General features: G+C 38.4%; 1 protein-coding gene across 3 annotated transcripts in view; it reads right to left on the bottom strand.

Moving 5' to 3' along the window:
* The window catches only part of SMYD3 (SET and MYND domain containing 3), a 684046-nt gene that overhangs the window by 496208 nt on the left and 164797 nt on the right, over positions 1-23041 (bottom strand). Inside the window, exons 3-5 of one of the 3 annotated variants that reach the window (XM_019422434.2) lie at positions 7824-7931; positions 6247-6304; positions 3599-3735 (exon numbers count right to left, since the gene is read on the bottom strand). The exons of 1 other annotated variant lie outside the window; for it this stretch is intronic. In XM_019422434.2, coding sequence (XP_019277979.1) covers positions 3599-3735; positions 6247-6304; positions 7824-7931 — 303 coding nt within the window. The remainder of the gene's footprint in view (positions 1-3598; positions 3736-6246; positions 6305-7823; positions 7932-23041) is intronic. One more of the 3 variants, XM_019422442.2, reaches the window with a different exon arrangement.

Genomic DNA, 23041 nt, shown 5'->3' on the forward strand with positions numbered 1-23041 from the left:
ACTTGGAAACAAGATCCACCAAAAATGACTATCCAATAATGTCTTTGGAAGAAGGGGTTGGGGAGGGAGGGTATGGAAGGTTCTAAGTAAAACCAAGTCTTAAGTAGCAGAAGCACATTCCGTGCTAAGAATCTAGTTCAACAGGAGATACATACACTATTTTCAACAGAAAATCCCAGAGTGTTCAAAACATAAACTGCCAACTTTTAAGGAATTACTCATGGTCTTCTATTAGAAAAAGCCACCAGCCTGTTTATAGCAGCATTATCTACAACAGCCAAATTATGGAAACAGCCCAAGTGGCCATCAACTGATGAATAAAGAAGATCTGGCATGTATGCATGTGTGTGTGTGTGCGTGTGTGTGTGTACATATATATATATACATATACATACATACATATATATATATATACACATATATATAATGTATTATTAGTCATAAAGAATGAAATCTTGCCATCTGCAATGACATGGGTGGAGCTAGAGAATATTTATGCGAAGTGAAATGAGTCAGAGAAAGACAAATACCATGATTTCACTCATACATGGAATTTAAAAAAATAAATGAGCAAAGGGAAAAAGACAGAGAGAGAGAGAGAGAGAGAGAGAAACCAAGAAACAGACTCTTAACTACAGAGAACACACAATGGTCACCAGAAGGGAGGTGGTGGGGGGATGAGGGAAACAGGTGATGGGGATTAAGGACTGCACTTGTCATGATGAGCACAGAGTAACATATGGAAGTGCTGAACCACTATATTGTATACCTGAAACTAATATTACACTATGTTAACTAAAAAAGGAGGAGGAGGAGGAGAGGGAGAGGGAGGGGGAGGGGGAGGGGGAGGGGGAGGAGGAAAGGAAAAAGAAAAAAAGGCTAGCAGGGAATGAAACATGCTCTCAGGATTAAGAACCCTTTCATCCTCCACTGAGTCCTTTCATTTTCTGGCAAGTGCAAGTTTAATACGCATATCCCCAAGTAAGACTTTTGGCTTGGTAAGGTTTTTTTGCCATAGTAAATAATTTTCAGACTTATAACAACATATTTCTATAACTTGTATCAAGAATGCTTTGTACATACCAGGCCTGAAAAAAAGGGTCTGCTTAATTTAATAACTGAATTTACTAACTTCTCAAGTAGCCGAGAGGCTTCATAACAAAAGACTAATTGTAAGGAGTATTTGGAAATATAAATGAAAAAAGAACATTTGTCTGAAATCTAAGTATTAAAATATCAGATATAAAACAAGTGTGAAAATTACTGAAACAAAAAAAAAGAAAAAAGAAAAGAAAATTACTGAAACCAGGTGATGGAAACAGGAGGGTTCATTATACCAGTCTCTACTTTCATGCACGTTTGGAAAAGTCCATAATCAAAAAGTCCAAAAAATGAAGATATAAACAAATTTAGAAAAGCTCTCAGAGTTGCTTACGCCATAAGTGACCATGAGATGAGCTGACACATAAGCTCGGCATGGCCAACGCCTGCACAAACCAGAATGAATGTTAATGAAGGGGACCAAAAGCAAAACATAAAACAGGACTTCGTTTATTGAGGCCAGGTGACGCCAGCCTTCTCCAAAGCATGAATCCAAAAGGCTGAGGAAGGCAGGGCAGCGCGGACCCGCTCTTGACAGCCTGTATGTATGAAAGCAGCAGCGGTGGGCAGTACGCCCTGTGGGGCCCACTTCCCTCGGTGAATTCTATGCCAGGGACACAGGGAGGGGCAGTTTCAGGGATAAAACTGTCTGCCCGATGTTCTCCATCCACCTCCAACGCACTTGTGATCTGCACCATCACACGTGAGCAGTGGTAGGAGCTCAGCAGCTCATCCCTGAGGTGTGCAGGACGCAATCAGCTTAACATAAAACTACTCTATAAAAACAATGACAAAGAAGAAAGTAGGGAGAAAATGAGGAGGAGGAGGAAAGTGACCCCTTTCAAGGACATATTTGTAAGCAGAAAAGTGACTCAACAAAACTTTTAAAAGGAGGTACAGGGGGTCTTAGGTTAATGCTGCTTTAACCCACATTTTAAGGCAGAAATCACACATCTGAGTCCAGTTCCCCTCAAAAGCTCAAAGGTGAACACATGTTCTACTTTTGTGGCAATGTCAGATACAACCACGTGGGGAGGAGAGAATATTATTAAAACTTTGTCTGCTTATCCACAGAGACGCAACTTTCCCCCTACACGGCATGGAAAGAGTTTCACTGTAAGATACATGAAACTAAATTTTTTAAAAGAAATTAGAGAAATAAGATAGTAATTCACATTTTACACTGAGCAATAGAAAGGACTTTTCAGTGTTTTTCATAAAGACTAATAACACCAGTAACTAGCACTTGAACATTTTCTAATAACAGAAAAACTGTCACAGAAAAGCCACAGACTTTACACTAAGAATAAAGTTATAGTCATGATAAGGCACTTTTTTATCTCTCAGGTGTTACTTTGTATAGTGTTTAAGCACCTGTGTGCATTGTACACATGGTACTCCTAAAGGTTATAATTTTCAGAGGGATGTGAAATAAAAACACACGAGAAACTTCTCACATGTGTTATAAGTAACCATTATATTTTAAAATCAGTTTTAAATTGAAGACAAATGAAAATTTAATGCTAAGATGATATTACCAGAAAAATCATAAAAACATACCCTAAAGAATACAAATATATTTGGGGAAAACAAGAATAAATCTCTAGCAATCACATTAATCACATTTAAAATCTTAGAAAATAGACAGATTGTAAAACACACCTTAAAAATATTCATGGGATAAGTACGTTAGTAGATGTGCACTTACAAATTGTAACATCAGTGGCAAAATCACCCTCGAATGTAAAATTTTACTTGTTATTAAAATGTGATCGATATTTAAGCAAACCCAAAAACACACTATGAGAAGGCAAGGAGAGCAAACACACAGCATTAGTGGGGATGTATCTGGTCCTTTGTCCTGATCCGAGGACAGACAGCAAGGATCAGTCAGCGCATTCTTTCTCCTTGAGCCCAAACAAACCCTCAGAATCATTCTAAACAAAGCATGTCAGATAGTGTCTACCAAGAGACCGCAGATAAAATATTGAATTAAACCTATTTTCTATCCCTAGTCTAGGATTTCAGTTGACATAAAACACTTAAACAGATTTTTAGACAATTATTTTTAAATCAGAAATGGTTATATTTTCATATTATTTAGAATTCACTTAATCAAGAAATGGATTCCAATAAATTTTTCACTTTAAAGACCAAGATCTATCACAGAAACAACCACAAAAGCAAATGAATGTAATTGGCAAACTTGAATCCATTAGTAAGAAACAATGGAATAATATACTGCTTTCTTTTAGAAAAGAAAGCAACCCTTTCAAGAGTGCAGACAATGAACGTACTCGGCCGTTAATAAGTGTACTGATGAGACAGAAAAGGTAATACCCTTTTCAACAGAAGCAATACATTCTCTCATTCTCCACTTATTAAGGTGGGAGAGTGATTTAAGGCTTGAAAATCCTGGATTTTCAAGGATCAACAAAAGAAAAAGTAAAGGGTTGATTTATGGCATTAACAAAGATTTCAAACACTTAACACTTACTTTTGCAAAAGCTTCAAAAATGTCAAAGGAAGGTGGCAGCTGAGAAGCATCCTGTATTTCTTCTCTCATGAAATGTTGAAATGTCATTACAAGTTGCCTGAGGCCCTCTTTCTTATCTTCGGTCAGTTTGTTAATATCTTTTTTAAAGGGAAAATAAATAGCACAATCACACAGTGAATTTTTAATGGATAACTTTCAGGTGTTCAATGTTAGCTATTAAACCAGATATTTCCTGCTCTAGATTTCATTCTGACAGAGAGCAAATATGTTTCTTTTTATTTGTTGACAACTACAAATTATGATACATATATTATCAATTAAATTCTGCCAAACTGGGGCGCCTGGGTGGCTTGGTCGGTTAAGCGTCCGACTTCAGCTCAGGTCATGATCTCACGGTCTGTGAGTTCGAGCCCCGCATCGGGCTCTGTGCTGACAGCTCAGAGCCTGGAGCCTGTTTCAGATTCTGTGTTTCCCTCTCTCTCTGCTCCTCCCCCGTTCATGCTCTGTCTCTCTCTGTCTCAAAAATAAAATAAAACGTTAAAAAAAAAAAAATTTAAAAAAAAAAAAAAAAAATTCTGCCAAACTTCATCGACAATATAGGATCAAATGCCTATCAAAACAAAATAAATACACATACAGATGAAAACCACTACAACCAGAATCGGTAAAGATGTGCATTACAGATTCTCCACATTATCCTGTGCATGTGTTCAACCCATCATAAATGCTTAAAGTCAGTGAATTTAAGCAGATTTTCCCATGAAACAATTTACAACCCAGAGCATAACTAACTGATAAACAGTGTATCTCAAAGGCAGGAAAAAAAAATGAGAAGTAAAAAGTTCAGCTAAAGTTCATTTGGTGAAATGTGTCACATAGCACATTGAGAAGGAAACAGGGACCAACCCAAGAAACCCCAACTTCAAGTTATTTCCACACTGAATGAACAAGATGTGGTGCTGTTTACAGCACTGTCCACAAGAGCCAAAGTCTGGAAAGAGCCCGAATGCCCATCAACAGATGACTGGATAAAGAAGATGTGGTGTGTGTGTATAATATATATGTGTGTGTGTGTGTGTGTGTATATATATATATATATATGTGTGTGTGTGTGTGTGTGTGTGTGTATATATATATATATATATATATATATACATATACACACAATGGAGTATTGCTTGGCATTCAAAAAGAAGGAAATCTTGCCATCTGCAACAACGTGGATGGAACTAGAATGTATCATGCTAAGTAAAATAAGTCAGTCAGAAAAAGACAAATACCATATGACGTTACTCACATGTGGAATTTAAGATACAAAACAGATGAACATAAGGGAAGGGAAGCAATAATAATATAAAAACAAGGAGGGGGACAAAACAGAAGAGACTCTTAAATACAGAGAACAAACTGACGGTTGCTCTGGAGGGGTTATGGGTGGGTGTTGGGCTAAATGGATGAGGGACATTAAGCAGGGCACTTGTTGGGATGAGCACTGGGTGTTATACGTAAGAGGATGAATCACTGGAATCTACTCCCGAAATCATAATTGCACTATATGCTAACTAACTTGGATATAAATTTAAAAAATAATTAATTAATTAATTAATTAAAAAAAAAAAAAAAAAAAGATGTGGTGCTGCTAAAACCCAAATAGAAGGAGAAGGTTCCAAAGAGTAGTTATCCAAATATCACCCCTTTGAAAACTCAGTTTAATCTGTACCACAAAAACGTGTTAAGACTAGGGAGTGTACAATTAATAACATTTGAGAACACTGTACTTAAGGCAGCACGTGTGAAACCACTACTGAGCAGGGCTAATGTTAACAGTAAAACTCACTGCAAGAGATGTTAATTACCTAGTCATAATATAACACGAAAAAATGACTAATTACTTTTCTATTAAAACTTGAAAACATACATCAAGTTGAACTATAGCATAATTCTCCTGCTCGTGTCAGGTCTACATATTCTCTTTAAATTACTTGTTCAACGGAATAATTAACCCCATGATTTCTTGAATAATAATTTATTATCACTGGCACTTAGGATCCCATAACCATAAATCTATACAAGATCATCTTCTTACTGGTCTCCACCCAGAAATACTAAACTGTGTGGCAAAATTTACCCTACAAGGTCTAGCTACTTTGGGGTGAAGTCATTTACAACCTCACTGAAGAGGGTCTGTGCCAATAAGAAGGAAAAATAAACCCTACATTTACTGAACACTCTGATTTGGAAGGCCGTTCAGTGTTCCCAAACAGCACGGCCACCACTGTGGCAGTTCAAAAGAAAAACAACACTCAATGCTGTCAGACAGCCCAAGTCAGCCATACCTTCTACTTTCCTTATTATCTAAAGGACCAGTGGATCCAAAAATTCCCTGGAACCCCCTTGTTCACATCACTCTTCCTGGACATCAAAAAGAAACTAAGAGTGGGTTATGGTTCTTTACAAACTCCTAAATCGCCAAAACTACCCTGGAATAAATAAATAAATAGTCAGTCGTAGATAAAAATATGAAAAGTGTTATTAGATTTGCCTCACATAATAAAGAGAAAGAAAAGCAATGTTAAAAAGAAAGCAACACACAGGGTCAGCAAATAAATGATAGGATTCTTTTGATGGTGATATAGACAACCACTTACTTGACTCCAGATCATAAAATGAATAAAGTTTCTCCGATTCAGAGGGTGTTTCTTCCATCTATGAAGCAAAGGGGGAAAACACCAAAAACAATTTCAAGTGCTCTAATATATAAATGAATATATTTGACTATCTTTAGATATTTTAATAAAAGTCCATTTAAAAAGACAACTTTCTATATATTCCTTCTCTTCATCACTTTCTTAGAGTTGAATTATTTAATCAGTAACAATTGTAAAATAAAATCTAAGTTGTGACTTAATCTACTAGTTTAATTTCCAAATGGAAAACTCTTTTACAACAAATTTCATACTTTTATTTCTTTTTCCCCAGCTCTACCCACAGATTTATATCACTGTAAGGATTCTGCTACTAATGATTATAGAAAAGCAGAGATGGATGAATAAAATAATAATTTATTACAAACTGTAAAACTTTGAACAAGCTATCTCACCTTTCCTAATCTAAAACATAGTAATCATAGCACCTGATTCTCTGGGTTGTTATGGGGAAAAATGAGGTCTATCGTGTAAAGCAATTAGGACAGGGCCTGGAAATAGGATGTGTTCAACAGAAGGTAGCTATTACTATAATTGCTTTCTATTAGATTCTGATGCAGTGGGTCCTGGTTCTCTATCTTTTCAATATTAATAAAGTAAAAAAAAATTTCAGACTCAAATATTATAATGATCACAGAGATTAAAGAAATGCATAATAACAAAGTTGATCTGAATTTATTATCGCTTTGAAATAAATTTGTATTTTTTAGTTCAACACAATATATACATTTGCAAATAGTGGTTAATTATACGATAGATGTCATATACTCAGTTCAAAGACAATGCCCATTTCATATTCCACATTCATTTTTTGGAAATTGAGATGTTACTGGCACATAACATCTTGTTAGTTTTAAGTGTGTAATCATACTTTTACATTCTTAAAACTCTCTATTAAATTTTATAGCCCCCCCCCCCAATAAAAGTCAATAACCAACAGGACAGAACAAAGCTGGAGACTGAAATAATTTGAGAAAGAGATATTCATGTGAAATTCTGGCCAAAAAAAGGTCTGGAGGGTATTGCCAGAGGTTTATTTCAAAGAATCTAGTGAGTGTTTTGGTAAAGTAGGGGAAAGGGCTGAAGAAACAATTTCAGTGAAACCTGGCTATTAAAAAAAAAAAAAAGATAATCACACTTTCATGTAAGATTAATTATCATCTAATTAAAGCCTCACTTGAAGAAGCAACCAAAAAGTTAGTGCATTAGTTCACAGTCGAAAAGTAATGAAGGGAACATAACAGACATCACTGGCATCTCACGCCTTAGATACAGGACCTTGTGTTTCTATTCCCGGGAGGTCACACACAGAGAGGGCCCTCAAAGGTGGTGCTGCCTCACCACCACTGAGGCTGACTAACAGCAAAACAGCAAGTTTCTGTCTTAAAATACTCCCTGGAGTAATCTACCTTCTCCCTTCATATGCGTTTAAAGACAGCCTTAAATATGAATAGTACCTGCAACTTCAAGAGCTTTGGCTAAATTAAACCCCTAGCATATTTCACGAATTTTATACTCACAAGTTTGAAAACAACTCTGCCAAGAAGTCGAACGGAATCCGGGGGATACCTGGGTTTGCAGCTTTTAAGACATTTGCATTCCCGCTTGTGGTCTTGCCAAGCTTTTTTCTGTTAAGACAAGAGTGGGGAGGGAACATGTGACAGAGAAATGTAACTTTCATTTACAATGGCTTTGAACATTGAGAGTCATCAACACTAATTCAATTTCAACAGCCTAAATAGAACTGCGTAATAGAAAATGAAAGCAATATTCTAATACTGTTAATCATGCAGGATCCAGTCTTTGCCAAGCATGCAATTACCAGGCTGGACACCAAGGCTTATGTTCCCACTCTGTCCTTTAATATGCCCCATGGTTATTACCTGGCTGGTGGAGTCCAAAGAAAGAATCATTATGGCTTACTTAATAATGTATAAGATAGTCTTTTAGCTGATTAAATAGAGTTCAATAATAGATGGTAATTTTGAACACAAAAAGAAAATATCTCACCAAATTAGAAAATAAACACATGGTTCAGGAAAATTAAAAGAGGGCAGACAGCTTTCTGAGTTTCTGTGCTGCTACAGTGAGTACACAAATATCAGGAGAGCTAACATACAATAAATATGAAACCTTCTGTATTTAAAGACAACACAGAAAAGGGTTATTAGCTAAAATGACTAAATGTCACTTGCCCAGGACCATTGTGTTTTATTTATTTTGTGGTCCTGGCTTAATCATTAACAATTAATAGTGCCTCTTTTCATTCTGAAAAGTGTGGTCTGGATGATAAATTTCTTGGTCGCTTAACCGATGATCCTAGCCATGTGCTGGCGTGGCTGAAAAGACTGAAAAGTGAGCCAGTCACCAATCCTGCAACACTGTAGATTATGGACTCTCCCTGAGTCTTAGGGTCAGAAATGTTAGAGTATCCCCCTGTGAGCGGGAGACAGTTCGACCAAACGTCTAATATGTTCTATTCCAACAGGGCTGAAGTTCCATCGCTGAAATGCCTGATGCTCACAGGCATTCTTGCTTCACAAACTATAAATGTGCCTCCCAACTTCTGGCCCTATTAACATTCCTCCAGGAGGAACTCCCTTTTCCATCCACAGCACAAACATGCAGTGCAACCAAAAATTTCAAAAGTGCAGCAGCTATTTTGAAAACGGACTTTGATTCAAGTTGAAGCCAGCATTTTGTTCAGAATCACTGCCCCTGCTGAGTTGCTGTATGAAACTGTGGCCCGTGTGCTATTTCCTCATAATTCAAATCTTGAAGACATTGCTTACAAGGGGTGTCTCACCTCTTTTACCAACTCTACCCATGGTTGCCTCACTTCATTTCTTTATATCCACCATGGAAATGCTTTTAATGTGATGTTTGTAACCTTTTTTTTTTTTTAGTATTTATACTTCACTCATTTCTAAATAAGACTGAGTTGCTTCGAAGGATGTATATAAAATAAGTTTATAAAATTAGAAACAGAAAATGTTAAATCTATAAAAAAAAATAGTTCTCTAGCATTTATTGAGCATCCTACAGTATGTCAGACACATGGGTGGGCAATTAAAAAACGGTATTTCACGTGATATTCACAAAAATCCAAATGGTAGATATTATCTTCTATTAAAGATTAATAAAGTAAGGCTGGGATCTGACTACCAAGCTATATAAACATAAAAGGGGAGTAAAAATTCTTAGTATGCCAAACAGGAGAGCTAAGTAAGTCCCATGTTCATGCACTAAATTGATCTGGGCTAGGCAAAAAAAAAAGCATAATGGCTTATATAACTCTCATCTGACAGGAAAGAAAAACACACGGCCTTACCAACTATCAAATCACAGGAGGAATTTATCCCAAGAATGCTAATTAATGTACTGGACAATGTCTTCAAAAACAGTTTATAGTTCTAATGGCCTTCATATAGCTACTTCTAATGTCCCTACTCACTAAAAGGCATACTATTAAACTATAACTCAGGGAAAGAAAATGTTTCTATTTGTTTAAGGGGCTAGTCTTAGACTAGCAATTAGCAATTTACCAACATGTGTAAGATCACTTAAAAAAAAACATGGTTCCGGGGGCGCCTGGGTGGCTCTGCTGATTAAGTGTCCGACTGTGGCTCAGGTCATGATCTCATGGTTCATGGGTTCCAGCCCCGTGTCAGACTCTGTGCTGACAGCTCAGAGCCTGGAGCCTGCTTCAGATTCTGTGTCTCCTTCTCTCTCTGTCCCTCCCTTGCTCACGTTCTGTCTCTGTCTTGCAAAAGTAAATAAAATATTTTTAAAAAACACATACTTCCATTGTCCAATAAGTTTGAAAAATGCTACATAATGTATACCCCACTTAGAGATCTGAAGTAATTTAGTTTGTGAGAAGTTCAGTTTGCTAAAAAGCTCTGCATTAAAGAAATGTATAAATTAGCTAACACAAGTTTCTCACGATTGTTACTGCTATCCTTTGGGAAGGTAGGTTGGTATATATAGGCTCAGATAAACTAAATTAGTGATATATTAGCTATTACATACTTTCCTTCATGTGATCTTTGAATTCATAATCATTCACACTGACAGGAAACTAGAGTGCTGATATTTTTTACTTCTGATTGAAGGGAGAACCGTGACTTTGGTGGAAGACTTTTCATTCAGTATTAAAAGCTGAGAAGCCTGACAGATGCCTTCATTGGCCATGTGGGCAGGAATGAACCACAAGTGCCAATGGGTCTCTGAGAAAGCACTCTGGCCCTGTTCAAAACCCGAGCAAGTGTCCAGATGACAAAGGACTGCACCTACCAAAATAAAGCTGAGACCATTTGGACCAAAAGATCTTAAGAACATATTTTAATCAATACTTGCTAGTATAAGAGATCATCCATAACCCCCTTACGTTTGGAGCAGCTCAGTCTCCTGACAGCTCAACCAGGGTTAAGTAGCTACAAAATGTACCCCTAGGTAACAAACCAGTTGATCTGTTAGGGGACATTATTTAGAAATAAACATCCAAATTTTGGAGAATTCTTCTCAAAACAACTTTAGGTATTTAGCATAATTAATATTGAGTTCTTATTTCTTAACAGTAATTAGAAACTAAACAGTATGTTTCTTAAGGCTATTCCTAAATTGCTGCAGGTGAAAACACCAGAGAACATATGTATCTCCCCATTTCTTCAGCAAAAAGATATTCATTCTTTTCATCTAAAAGCCAAATCAAATCTATATAATAAACACAGAAAGCAATCATACCACTTAAAACTGGTCTAAAGCACAGTGTCAACTTTACAGTCTACTTCCTATCTTACCATGATATTAAAACCATGTTTCTAAAATGTTAATTATTAGGATTTATTGTTCAGCTTCACCATCATATCTTACTATGAGGCTCACTATCAGAGGCAAACCACAGAAAAGGCTAAGAAAGCAATCTTGTAAGGAACTGCATTTGACTTTGAAGCAAAACTCTACAATCTTACAAAAACATTAGGCATTATCTTCACTCTACAAACTATAACCTTGATCTAGACCTCAACAGCTCATAATCTATCTGCCAATTTTCTCAAAGACAACCTTCTTGATTTACTTTTTCCTACTTTTTTCCATTACTGAAATGCAGGATGTAATTAAGATTTTGTTCACAATACTGGCTGTAATGTTTTCTGTTCTCATAGTTGAAAACTAACAATAATGTACAATAGGCACAAATTAGCATGAAAGACAAAGGAAATTTAAATATTGCATTAAGACACAAAGACAATGGGAAAAAAAGAGTCTGAGATGAAAAAAAAGGAAATGAAGACATCTATGACTCAATTCCATGTATTGGTAAATGAATGACTCAAAAAACAACTTCAGAATCTCTACATTTTCATGTTTGGTAGTATTTATATTGATACAGAACATAAACTAAACCAGTAGCTCCCAGGGTGCCTGGGGGGGCTCAGTCATTTGAGAGTCCAACTCTTGATTTCAGCTCAGGTCATGATCCCAGGTTCCTAGGATCGAGTTCTGCATTCGGCTCCATACTGAGCAAGGAGCCTGCTTAAGATTCTCCCTCCTCCCCCTCCCGCCCCTACCCTGCACATGCATTCTCTCTCTCTCTCTCTCTCTCTCTCTCCCTCTCTCTCTCTCTCCCTCTCTTTCAAATAAATAAATAAACAAGCAAACGAACAAACCAGTAGCCCCAAATGGGGGTAACCCTAATGTTGAGGGTTGTTTGGGAAATTTATGGAGGTGATTTTACTTGTTAGGATGCTTGGGGAGAAAACCATGGGCACTTAGTGGCCAGGAACCAGAGGCGTCGGGCACCCTGTATAGGATAATTCCACACGATGAAGAATCGTTCCAAAACCAAGATGAATTTTAAAAGTCCAACGGGGGTGCCTGGGTGGCTCTGTCAGTTGAGTGTCTGACTTCGGCTCAGGTCATGATCTCACAGTTCGTGGGTTCGAGCCCCGCATCAGGCTCCGTGCTGACCGCGTGCTCAGAGGCTGGAGCCTGCTTCAGATTGTGTCTCCTTCTCTCTCTGCCCTTCCCCCATTCATGCTTTGTCTCACTCTGTTTCTCAAAAATAAATAAATGTACAAAAAAAAAGATTAAAAGTCCAATAAAACATTCTACAGAGGGGAAAAACTTGTTTGTAATCATCCAAGCCTGGAACTAAGCCTTGTTTCACATAAAAAAACGAAGAGCCTGTTTTTACACAGCCTTGATAGCACTGAATTTTCTAGGTAAATCAAGGAAAGATTGCATTTTAGGAACTTTAGTGAAAGCTATTTAATATTTTATAAAAGCATATCACTGAAGGCAACACCACCGGTGGTATTTGGAGTTAGCAATAACACACGCTTTCTGATCCTGAATTTTGTACTTCCCTTTCCAAGGTGACTGTACAGACGCAAGTATAGGACTTCTTAATTATGTCTTCCAGTCCAGTCATGCCTGAGCGTGTATGTGTGTATGTGTGTATGTGTGTATGTGTGTGTGTATACAGAGAGAGAGCACACATTATATAATATAAAATATATTAGTTTATTGTAAGTTATCATCATTTTCCTTCTCCTTTACATTCAAGTTATGGAATTACATTGATATTGAATTTTAAAAATATGTAACTAGGTAGATTGTATTTACTACAGAATTTCATTTCAAGATACTACAGAGGACCAAAAGTATTATTATAAAAAGCTAGAGTTAGGTCTATGAGAGCTCAAAACTGTAGAACTAGAACAATGCTACACAGCACACACAGACATAAAAATATTTATTTAAACACACAGCCTGGGACAACCTCAGGGATTCTGACGGTAGTAACGAGACAGGATCAGGTGTCTGAATTCTTTTTATTCACTGAGGGTGATTCCATATGTAGCTAAGTTTGAAAAAACCACCGATCTAGACTAAATTAAAAAGGCTACTGTATATACTAATAGAAGAAACAAAAAAGTACTTTTCTATACTTATTAAACTATTATACAGTCCTATAAGAATGAACATTTTATAATACTGACGTAGGGAAAGTGTTTCTAAGCAGGACATAAAACCCAAAAAGGAAAAGAAGTACATATTAAACTACATTAAAAATAAGTAACTTTTGTACATCAGAAAGAACAAACCTAATACCACAAGCAAGGTTGAAAGATAAAGGCCAAACCAAGAAAACAAAGTCTACAATGTATAAGAAAGACAGTGTTAAATGTCTCTAAAATAAAAGGAGGTCCTAACAAAATAACTAAAGAAAGGATGAATATTTCAATTAAGGAAGGAAGGAAGGAAGGAAGGAAGGAAGGAAGGAAGGAAGGAAGAAGGAAGGAAGGAAGAGAGAGAGAGAGAGAGAGAAAGAAAGAAAGAAAGAAAGAAAGAAAGAAAGAAAGAAAGAAAGAAAGGCAAGCCGGCCTAGGACATGAATAGGAAATTCATTCCTAAAAAGGAAAGAAAAAATAAACAAAAAAGACAAACCACACCAGGGATCAAAGGCATGCTAACAGAAAGAAGGTAATACAGGTGGTCCATTAGTGTAGCGACTATGAATGAAACTAACAGCATTTGGAAGAGTCTAGGGTCTACGGTCTAGATCACTCCAGCCTTATCAGTAGAACTGTAAGGTTCTCTAATCTTTCTCATAGGTGTATGGTAATGAACACCAAAAATCTTAATGTGCATATTGTTGGTATACGAATAATATTTACAATACACTTAATCCTAACAAATCTAATTGGTGTACAGAAATAAGTGTAAGAATGCTCATCATACATTTATTTAAAAAACTGAAAAACTGGCGGGGCGCCTGGGTGGCTCAGTCGGTTAAGCGTCAGACTCTTGATTTCGGCTCAGGTCATGATCTCACAGTTAAGGGTATCGACCAGCATCAGGCTCTGCGCTGACAGAGCTGAAAGCATGGAGCCTGCTCGGGACTCTATCTGCCCCCTCCCCTGCTCATGCACACACACTCTCTCTTTGTCTCTCAAAATAAATGAACATTTTTTTTTAAACTGAATCGTAATAATTTTTCAGCTTTTCCTAAAAGAAAAAGCTATTTTTGCCTTTTTCCTTATGCTGTCCCAATATTGTTTGAATTTTCTACAAATATCATGTTACTATATTTACAAACAATAGCGAATATCATTATCTTTCTTATGTCTGGTAACTGTGATTCAGGGAGAAGCATTTTTATACGAAAGAGAGAGCAAAATTACTGTTCAATAAACTCTTTTAAATATTTTTGAAAATCTGCTTGTAACTCAAAGAATAGCTTAAATGTATTAATTTTTAAATGCTAAAAAAAAAAAAAAAAACACGCTTCAATGAAACCATTTGTAATGCAAAGACTTACTCAGTAAACTGTTTTATCAGTTTATCTTCATTCACATCCATTTTTTTAAAGTAAGTGTACTACCAATTAGGTACATCTTGCATTTACCAGATGACAGACATCTGATGATTTCTTCTAAAGCCAGTACCATTTAGAGAAGATATAACTTACTATATACTTATCATTGATCATTTGAAATTAATGCCATCTAAAAGGAAGAAAGGACAGTAAATCCTAACAACTCTTTCTCTGGCCAGTCTCACATGGTCCTGATTACTAAAGAAGAGAATTGATGAGATGTTAAAACGGAAAGAGAAAATCAGTTTATTTCAACTTTCTTACACAAAATAGCCTTTGCACTACTATGACATTCCCCTCCCCTCCTTGGATATGATCACTACAGCTCAATAACCCATTTAAATGCCACTAAACATTGGGGACAAATGGGTGGCTCTGTCAGCTAAGTGTCTGACTTCTGTTTTTGGTTCAGGTCATGATCTCATGGTTCATGGGTTCAAGCCCCACATCCGTGCTAATGGCACAGAGCTTGCTTGGGATCTTCTCTCTCCCTCTCTCTCTGCCCCTCTCCCTTCCCCCACTCACACTCACCAGCTTTCTCTCAAAAATAAATAAAAAATAAACTTTAAAAAAATACTGTTAAACACTGGGTTTTGATTACAGTAAATACTCATCTTAGGGCAGTTTATTATTGTGTGGGATAGAGTATTACAATGCATATCGAGACTGGTTTCAGTAAAACACATCTAATTCATGACCGGGGCTCCCCAGACATTCATTTTGTAAGAGGACTGGATTCAATAATGTCTAAGGCAGCCTCTCAATTATAAAAATCTATGATTCTGTAAAATCATAGGAACATATAATCTGAATTATGAATTATGTCAAAATAGGTCTGAAGCCTGTCCACATAAGGCTTACATAGAGCTGAAAATTTTCCTCAAATTTTAGATCATTTAGAGAGTATTTTCCTCAAATTTTAGACCATTAAAGGATGAAGAAATTGGCTTAAAATGTACAAAAAGAGAATTCTTTTCAGCCATTTATTCAACAAACGTGTTTGTCATTAATAATTGAACACCTTCTGGCGTGGAAGATTGTTACAATTTTTTTACCACATTTTCATGATTCATTCCACTCACAATCAATATTTACAGAGATTTCCTATAAGCAAAACTTAGAGAATACTTGAGTTGCCCTGCAACTTGCAGGAAGGAAAAGAGACCCAACAGTTTTCCAATCACTTACAGACCATTTAATAGCAAATAAACAATATCTCTATCTTCATGCCTCAAAAGTAGTCTAGTATTGAACTGCAGGTTGATAGATACATGAAGATCAAAGCTGGAATCTGGAAAAGGAAAACCAGAAAGCTAAGCCAGGTGTCTAACAAGCTACAGCTGACTGACAGGTATTGATTAAAATCTTGCATAAAATCTCCTTACAGCACAAGAGAGACCTAGTGATAGACGTTAGACTTATCACCTTAAAAGCTTACTGAGTGCTATATCAAATCTAGACCTTCCCACTAGGCTTAATCAAATTAGATAGGGCCAAATATAAAGATGGAGTAGGGTAGGAGAATGGTCGTAGGGCATCAAGCTGACAAAAGAAACAACAAGTATTATTTCTCGGGAAAATGGAAATTACAGTTTCCTGATTGAGGAACAGTTAATAATATTAGTGCCCCAAAGTCAGTCAGCCATCATCTAGTGCAGAATTCAGGTCAAATCCATTCTGCCACCTGCTTTTGTAAAGTTTTACTGAAACACAGCCACATTCACAGTTTATACTCCCTCATTTCACACTATGACGGCAGAGTTGAATAGTTATGACAAGAAATCTACGGCCCACAAAGCCTAAAATATTTATCACCTGGACCACTACAAAATAAAAAGTCTGCCAACCTCTGATTTAGTGAGAGGTCAGATCAGGATGGAATGGCCTACGTGACATATTTTATCTAGAAAGGCAAAATAATTCACTCACCTCTACACACTTCCGATCTTCTGTGAAAGGAACTTCCACGCTAACCCGAACGTCAGCACTGTGTTCTAGCTGAACATGGCAATGGAGCACATATATTTTGTCTCCCCAGCCCAAGTAAGCATCAGGTTTTTAACTCCCAAAGTGGATTAGAAGAGCCATCAACGAATGAGGAGTTTAACGTCCTTTCTACAAGTCAGAAACCAGGGGTAAGACAGGCTGCAGAAACAGGGCAGCGGAGGCCGCCTCAAAGGGCAGTTACCTTCCGAGTCTTTTCTGAGAAGGCAGCCTCCTGCCAGGGAGAACTCCAGCTGGGACCCGGCAGCAAGAGTAAATGCCAGGCACAGAAGGGGATTGAAAGTAGCCGAAAAAGAGAGACTTACCCAAAAGTCTTATACCAAACAGTGTCAAAATACCTCCTTGCTATTGGAATGACTGTGAGGAAGCACAGGAGGGTCAGAGTCGAGAATCTAGCTGCATCTGACGCTCCTGTTTCTGATGCAGAGATCAGAACTTCTACTGGGTCTTCCCGCCCCACACTCACCCTCCTACGACGGCCGCCTCTGCAGCCACCTCATTCTTCAAGTGGCATAAAGGCTGTGAGCCCTTATTACAGAGGAGGAAATGATACCTCAGCACACTTTAAGGCTCTGCGGTAAGTGGTATTTTTAAAACAATTTATGGAGCACTAATTTACAATAAAATGTACCAATTTCAAGAGTGTAGCTTGATGAGTTCTGACATATACACACATCCTTGTAACAACACCAAAGTTAAGACAGAGACTGTCATTACCCCCCAAAGTTCCTTTGTCTGCCTTTCCATCCGAGCCCTCCAACCCGAGTAAGCGGTGACCTGGTCGCCATCATTATACACGAGCTGTGCCAACTCCAGAACAGCACTACGTCCTTCGGTCTGGCTTTATTCCCTCCATGTAACGTTTCTGAGATTCACTCATGTTGCCTCAGGTAGCAGTAGTTGGTTCTTTCTTACGGCTAGTTGTGTGTATATGCAGTGTGTGTGTGTGCGTGTGTGTGTGTGCACGCATGTATGTGTGCATGTGCATGTGTGTGCATGTTCCACCTAGGAGCAGAGCTGCAGGTTTATGTGGTGAGTGTACACTTAACAGTTTTAGAAACTACCAAACTTTCCCAAAGCAGTTCTATATTTACACTCCCACCAGCGGACTATGAGGTATCCACAACCCGGTCTGCACTCGGTGTAGTCAGCATTCTGCATTTTAGTCTAATGGGTATGTAAAGGTATCCCAATGGGGTTTTAACTTTCATTTTTCTGATGACTAATGATGTTGAGTATTCTTTGCTGTATATCTTACTGAAGTTCAAACCCATTCAAATCAAACCCATTTTACTGTGCTACCTTACTAAGTTGCATTTTCTGTTTTTTTATTGTTTGTTTATTTATTTATTTGAGAGAAAGAGAGAGTGCACATGGGTGGGAGAGAGGCACAGCAAGAGAGGGAGAGAAAGAATCCCAAGCAGGTTCCACGCTCACCACGGAGCCCCACATGGGCTCAAACTTACAAACCACGAGATCATGACCTGAGCCAAAGTCAAGAGTCAGAAACTTTTTTTTTTTTTTTAACATTTCTTTACTTTTGAGAGACAGAGCACGAGCAGGGGACACAGACAGAGGGAGACAGAATCTGAAATAGGCTCTAGGCTCCAGGCTCCGAGCTGTCAGCACAGAGCACAACGTGGGGCTCGAACCAATCAACCGCAAGATCGTGACCTGAGCCAAAATCGGACACTTAACCAACTGAGCCACCCAGGAGCCCCAAGTGGTGAACATTTTAAATAAGTTATGGACACAACCCCTTAGCCAATTCCTAGAAAAGCAAAGAGCTCAGCAGGGGGTGTGCCTATAACATGCAAACTAACCAATCCAGAGCCCTACCTTGGCTCTCTGCTAAAGTCCTAGAGTAAGTAGACCCAAGTACCAGGCAACTAGAGACCATGCCTATAATCCAAAACCCTCAGGAATTATACAAACTAGGCAGTCCTAACTGGTTTGGCCTGCTCTGCTTTGCCTTTCCCACAGAAAGCCTAATAAAGGCTCCAGCCTCAGCTTCCCCCTGCTCCCACCTTCCCTCTGACTACTGTGAGGGTTCTACATGTGGCCCTGTATGGCAATCCATGCCTCCTGTTCTAGGGCCTAGGAGTATAAGAAACTTTGTTTTCCTGAGCTTCTGCTTTCCATCTTGTGACTGCACCTGACTATCACATGAAAGAAAACAGAACACCATCTATTCCTGGACTCTATTCATTGCTCTATACATCAATCCTAATGCTAGTACTATATTCTCTTCATAACTGTGGCTTTAGATTACGTCTCCAAGTCAGGTGGTCTAAATCCTCCAACTTTGCTCTCCTTTTACATAAAGGACTCAGTTTAAGTGTTCTGCATTTCCATATAATTTCAGTCAGATTATCAATCTGTGGGTCTTTGAATGAAACTTCACTGAATATGAATCTATACAGTGGTATTTTCAAAATCACTTATTATAAGTGCTTATGGATTTTGAACTTTTAGAATCAATTAATAGATAGGACTTAACTTTGTGTCCCGGAACAGAATATAAATATTAGTCTTGACAAAAGTGAAGGTATAGGTGGCAAGTTATTGGACACAGAATGATAAGAGACAGAGGGATGAGTGGGAATACTAATATCTTCACCTTTGAAAGTAGGGAATCGAGAGATACTATCTATACAGTAAATCCCCCTTACCCAGGGGGGATCATTACAAGACTCCAGTGGATGCCTGAAACTGTGGATGGCACCAAACCCTCTATATGTGACTAACAGGCAGGTAGTGTAGACAATGTGAACCCGCTGGACAAAGAGATGATTCACGTCCCACGTGGGACGGAGTGAAACAGCTGGGGCAGCGTGAGATTTCACCACACCACTCAGAACAGTATGCAGTTTCAAAGTGATGACCTGTTTACCTCTAGAAGTTTCCGTTTAGTATTTCTGAGCTGCGGCTGAAATATAGAAAGGGAAACCACGGATAAGGGGACACTACTATACTTGATTAAACATAAATAAAGGCTTGCCCATATTGTTTAAAGTTATAAATGCAAGAAGGGGAAATTGAGCCTAACAGATTATAACAGTTAATCCCAAACCAACATGGCCGAAGTAGATTTTCCCACCTGAATCTCTTATACAGTCTTCCCCATGTCATAAATGGGGTCATCATCTCACCAGTTACTAAAGCCAAAAACCAAGGAGTCTTTCTTGATTCTTCTCTCCCTCTCTATCCTATATTCATTCCCCTTCTATTTTTTTCAGCCCCCCCTCTGAGCGCCACACAAGCATACCAGCTGCCTATTCAACATCTCCACGTGTGTTCAACAGGCACAAACTCAAAACCTGTAGGCTAGACTTCTCTCCGAACCAGCTCTTCCCTCAGATTTCCATAAGTCACAAAACGGCACCACCATTCATGCGAAGTTGCTCAGGCTGGAAACTTAGAAGTCACCTGTTACTATTCTTTCTGCCTCACTTCTGACATCGAACCTATTGGCAAACTTTCACCTACACCTTCAAAATATGTCTCAAATCCAATCATTACCACCTCACTGCTACCACTCTACCTGAAACCATCCAAGCTTTTGACTAGATCAGTGCCTTGCATATACTGAGTTCTCAATTTGAATGAATGAATGAATGAATGACTGCATGCATGCATGAGCAAATTCAGTCAGTGCTTCCTTCAAAAGATACCCCAAATCTGACTGATCCTCTTTGCTGCCATTACTACAGTCCTAGCCACCATCATACGGTGACCAGGCTACTGTAATAACCTACTGACAGTTTTTCCATTCCCTACCTTTACCCTATAACCTATCCCCACAGCAGTCAGAAAGTTTCCTTTAAAATCTCAGTCACACCGTAATATTGATCCTCCTTCCCCCCCTTAGAACCCTACAGTAGCAGCCCATCACATACAGAACAAAATGTGTATTTTTTAACCATAGCATATAAAGGCCTTATCATAACCTGGAACCTCTCATCTCTCCAGTCTTATCTCCTACAACTCTCTGTGTCGCCTCCTCTGGTCCAACCTCTGGTCTTCTTGTCCTTCCCTGAACACACCATATTCACTCCTGCTTTTACATTTGATGTGCATCCAGCCTGAAACTCTCTCCTAATCTTGGCATGTCCTGATTACTTCTTTCAGGACTTGACTCAAATGCCACTCCTGACAGGTTTTAGATCGACAGATGGATAGACAGATTATAGATCGGCAGGCAGACAAATAGACAGATCTCCTTATAAACTGTATAGGTATATCTCTCTCTCTCTCTCAAAATCTATTTGATGTATAGATATGTTTACACTATATGTATATATGTATGTGTACACACATACACACACACAAAACAGTCTCCCAATCGCTATCATTTTCTCTTACCTTCTTTATTTTATAATATAAAGATAATATTATATATTGCTTTATTAACTTATTATACGTCTCACCTGGAAAATGTAAGCTTCACTGGGCAAGGGCTTTCCGTGTCTTTTTTAATACTATTGTACCAGAGCCTAGAAAAATCCTGGTGTTGAGGCCTGGGTGGCTCAGTCAGTTAAGTATCTGACTCTTGATTTCGGCTCAGGTCATAATCTCACAGTTCGTGGGACAGAGCACATCGGACTCTGTGCTGATAGCACAGAACCTGCCTGGGAGTCTCTCTCTTCCTCTCTCTGCCTCTCCCCCACTCATACCTGCGCTCACTCGCTCTCTCTCTCTCCCCCCTCAAAATAAATAAACATCAAAGAGAGAAAGACAAAGATAGATAGATAGAAAGAGAAGAGAAGAGAAGAGAAGAGAAGAGAAGAGAAGAGAGAAAAGAGGAGAGATGGAAGGAAGGAAGGAAGGAAGGAAGGAAGGAAGGAAGGAAGGAAGGAAGGAAAGTCCTGATGTTGGGGGTCCCCAGAGGCTCAGTCAGTTAAGCATCTGACTCTTGATTTTGGCTCAGGTCATGATCTCTTGGTTCCTGAAATCAAGCCCTGTGTCAGGCTCTGAGCTGACAAGAGCCTGCTTGGGATTACCTCTCTCCCTCTCTCTCTGCCCCTCCCCCATTCACACTCACATGCGCGCTCTCTCTCTCTCTCTCTCTCTCTCAAAATAAACAAAGATAGAAGGAAGGAAGGAAGGAAGGAAGGCAGGAAGGAAGGAAGATGGACTGACTCTGGTGTTGACACTAGTATTTGCTAAGGAAATCAATAGGTAAAACCATAATCAAGTCCTTCAAATCTTAACTCACTAGCCTCACATCCAGCTGCTTTTCTTTTCTGTATTTTTTTAAGATTTAATTTTTTTAGAGCAGTTTCAGGCTCACAGCAAAACTGAGAGGACAGTACAGAGGCTGCCCATTCACTTCCTACCACCGCACATATTATCAACATCCTCACCAGATGGCGCATTTGTTACAACTGATGAACCTACAGTGACACATCATTATCACTCAAAGTCCATAGTGAACATCAAGGTCACACTTGATGTTGTACATTCTATGGGTTTGGACAGACGCAAAGTCTATCCACCGTTATCCAACTCCTTTTTATTCCTCTAACATGAGAAGTTTGTTCCTCCTTCAGTTCCTTTACATTTGCTGTTCCTTTTATGTAAAAAAAATCTGTTCTAGATCTTTCCATGGCTGGCTACTTTTGTTGTCAATTAGACCCCAGGTCAAATGTCACCTCTACAGGAAGTCCTTCTGTAATTACCTATTCAAAGGGGAGCTCGGACTCACCCAAATCATATTCACTCATCTAATTGTGGGTATTTGGTATTCTCGTCTCCTCGCTCTATAATATGAACTTTATGAAAGCCAGGATCATGTTTACTTGTCACTGCTAATTGCCCACCACCCCAACACCCAGAATGACTAGCTAGTAGCTACTCAATAAGTATCTACTGGATAAACTTTGGATGAATGGAAGGTTCTCAGACAACTATGTAAGAAGAGGGAGAGGAAGTAGGTGCTGATGTAGGTGAGCTAAATTCCCTCACCTACCAGGGCAGGAGGTGAATCAATAATGCCTACATAGATGGCTCAAGAAGTATTTCCCCATCTCACTTATATGTAGAATCTAAAAAGAACCAAACTCAGATACAGAGAACAGATAGGTGGTTGCCAGAGGCAGGGAGTGCAGGGTAACGGAAATGAGTGCAAGTGGTCAAAATGTACAAACATGTAGTATACAGGGTGATGACTATAGCTAATAATTACTGCATTGTATATTTAAAACTTGATAAGATGGTAAATCTTAAAAGTTCTCATCACAATAAAAAAGATTATAATTATGTATGATGATAGGTGTGAACTAAACTTACTGTGATGTTCACTTCACAATAGACACATAGATCACCTCATTACATTGTACACCTACA

This window comes from Panthera pardus, unplaced genomic scaffold (assembly GCF_024362965.1).
Source record: "Panthera pardus isolate Hobbes unplaced genomic scaffold, ASM2436296v1 HiC_scaffold_21, whole genome shotgun sequence".
NCBI classification, from domain to species: domain Eukaryota; kingdom Metazoa; phylum Chordata; class Mammalia; order Carnivora; family Felidae; genus Panthera; species Panthera pardus.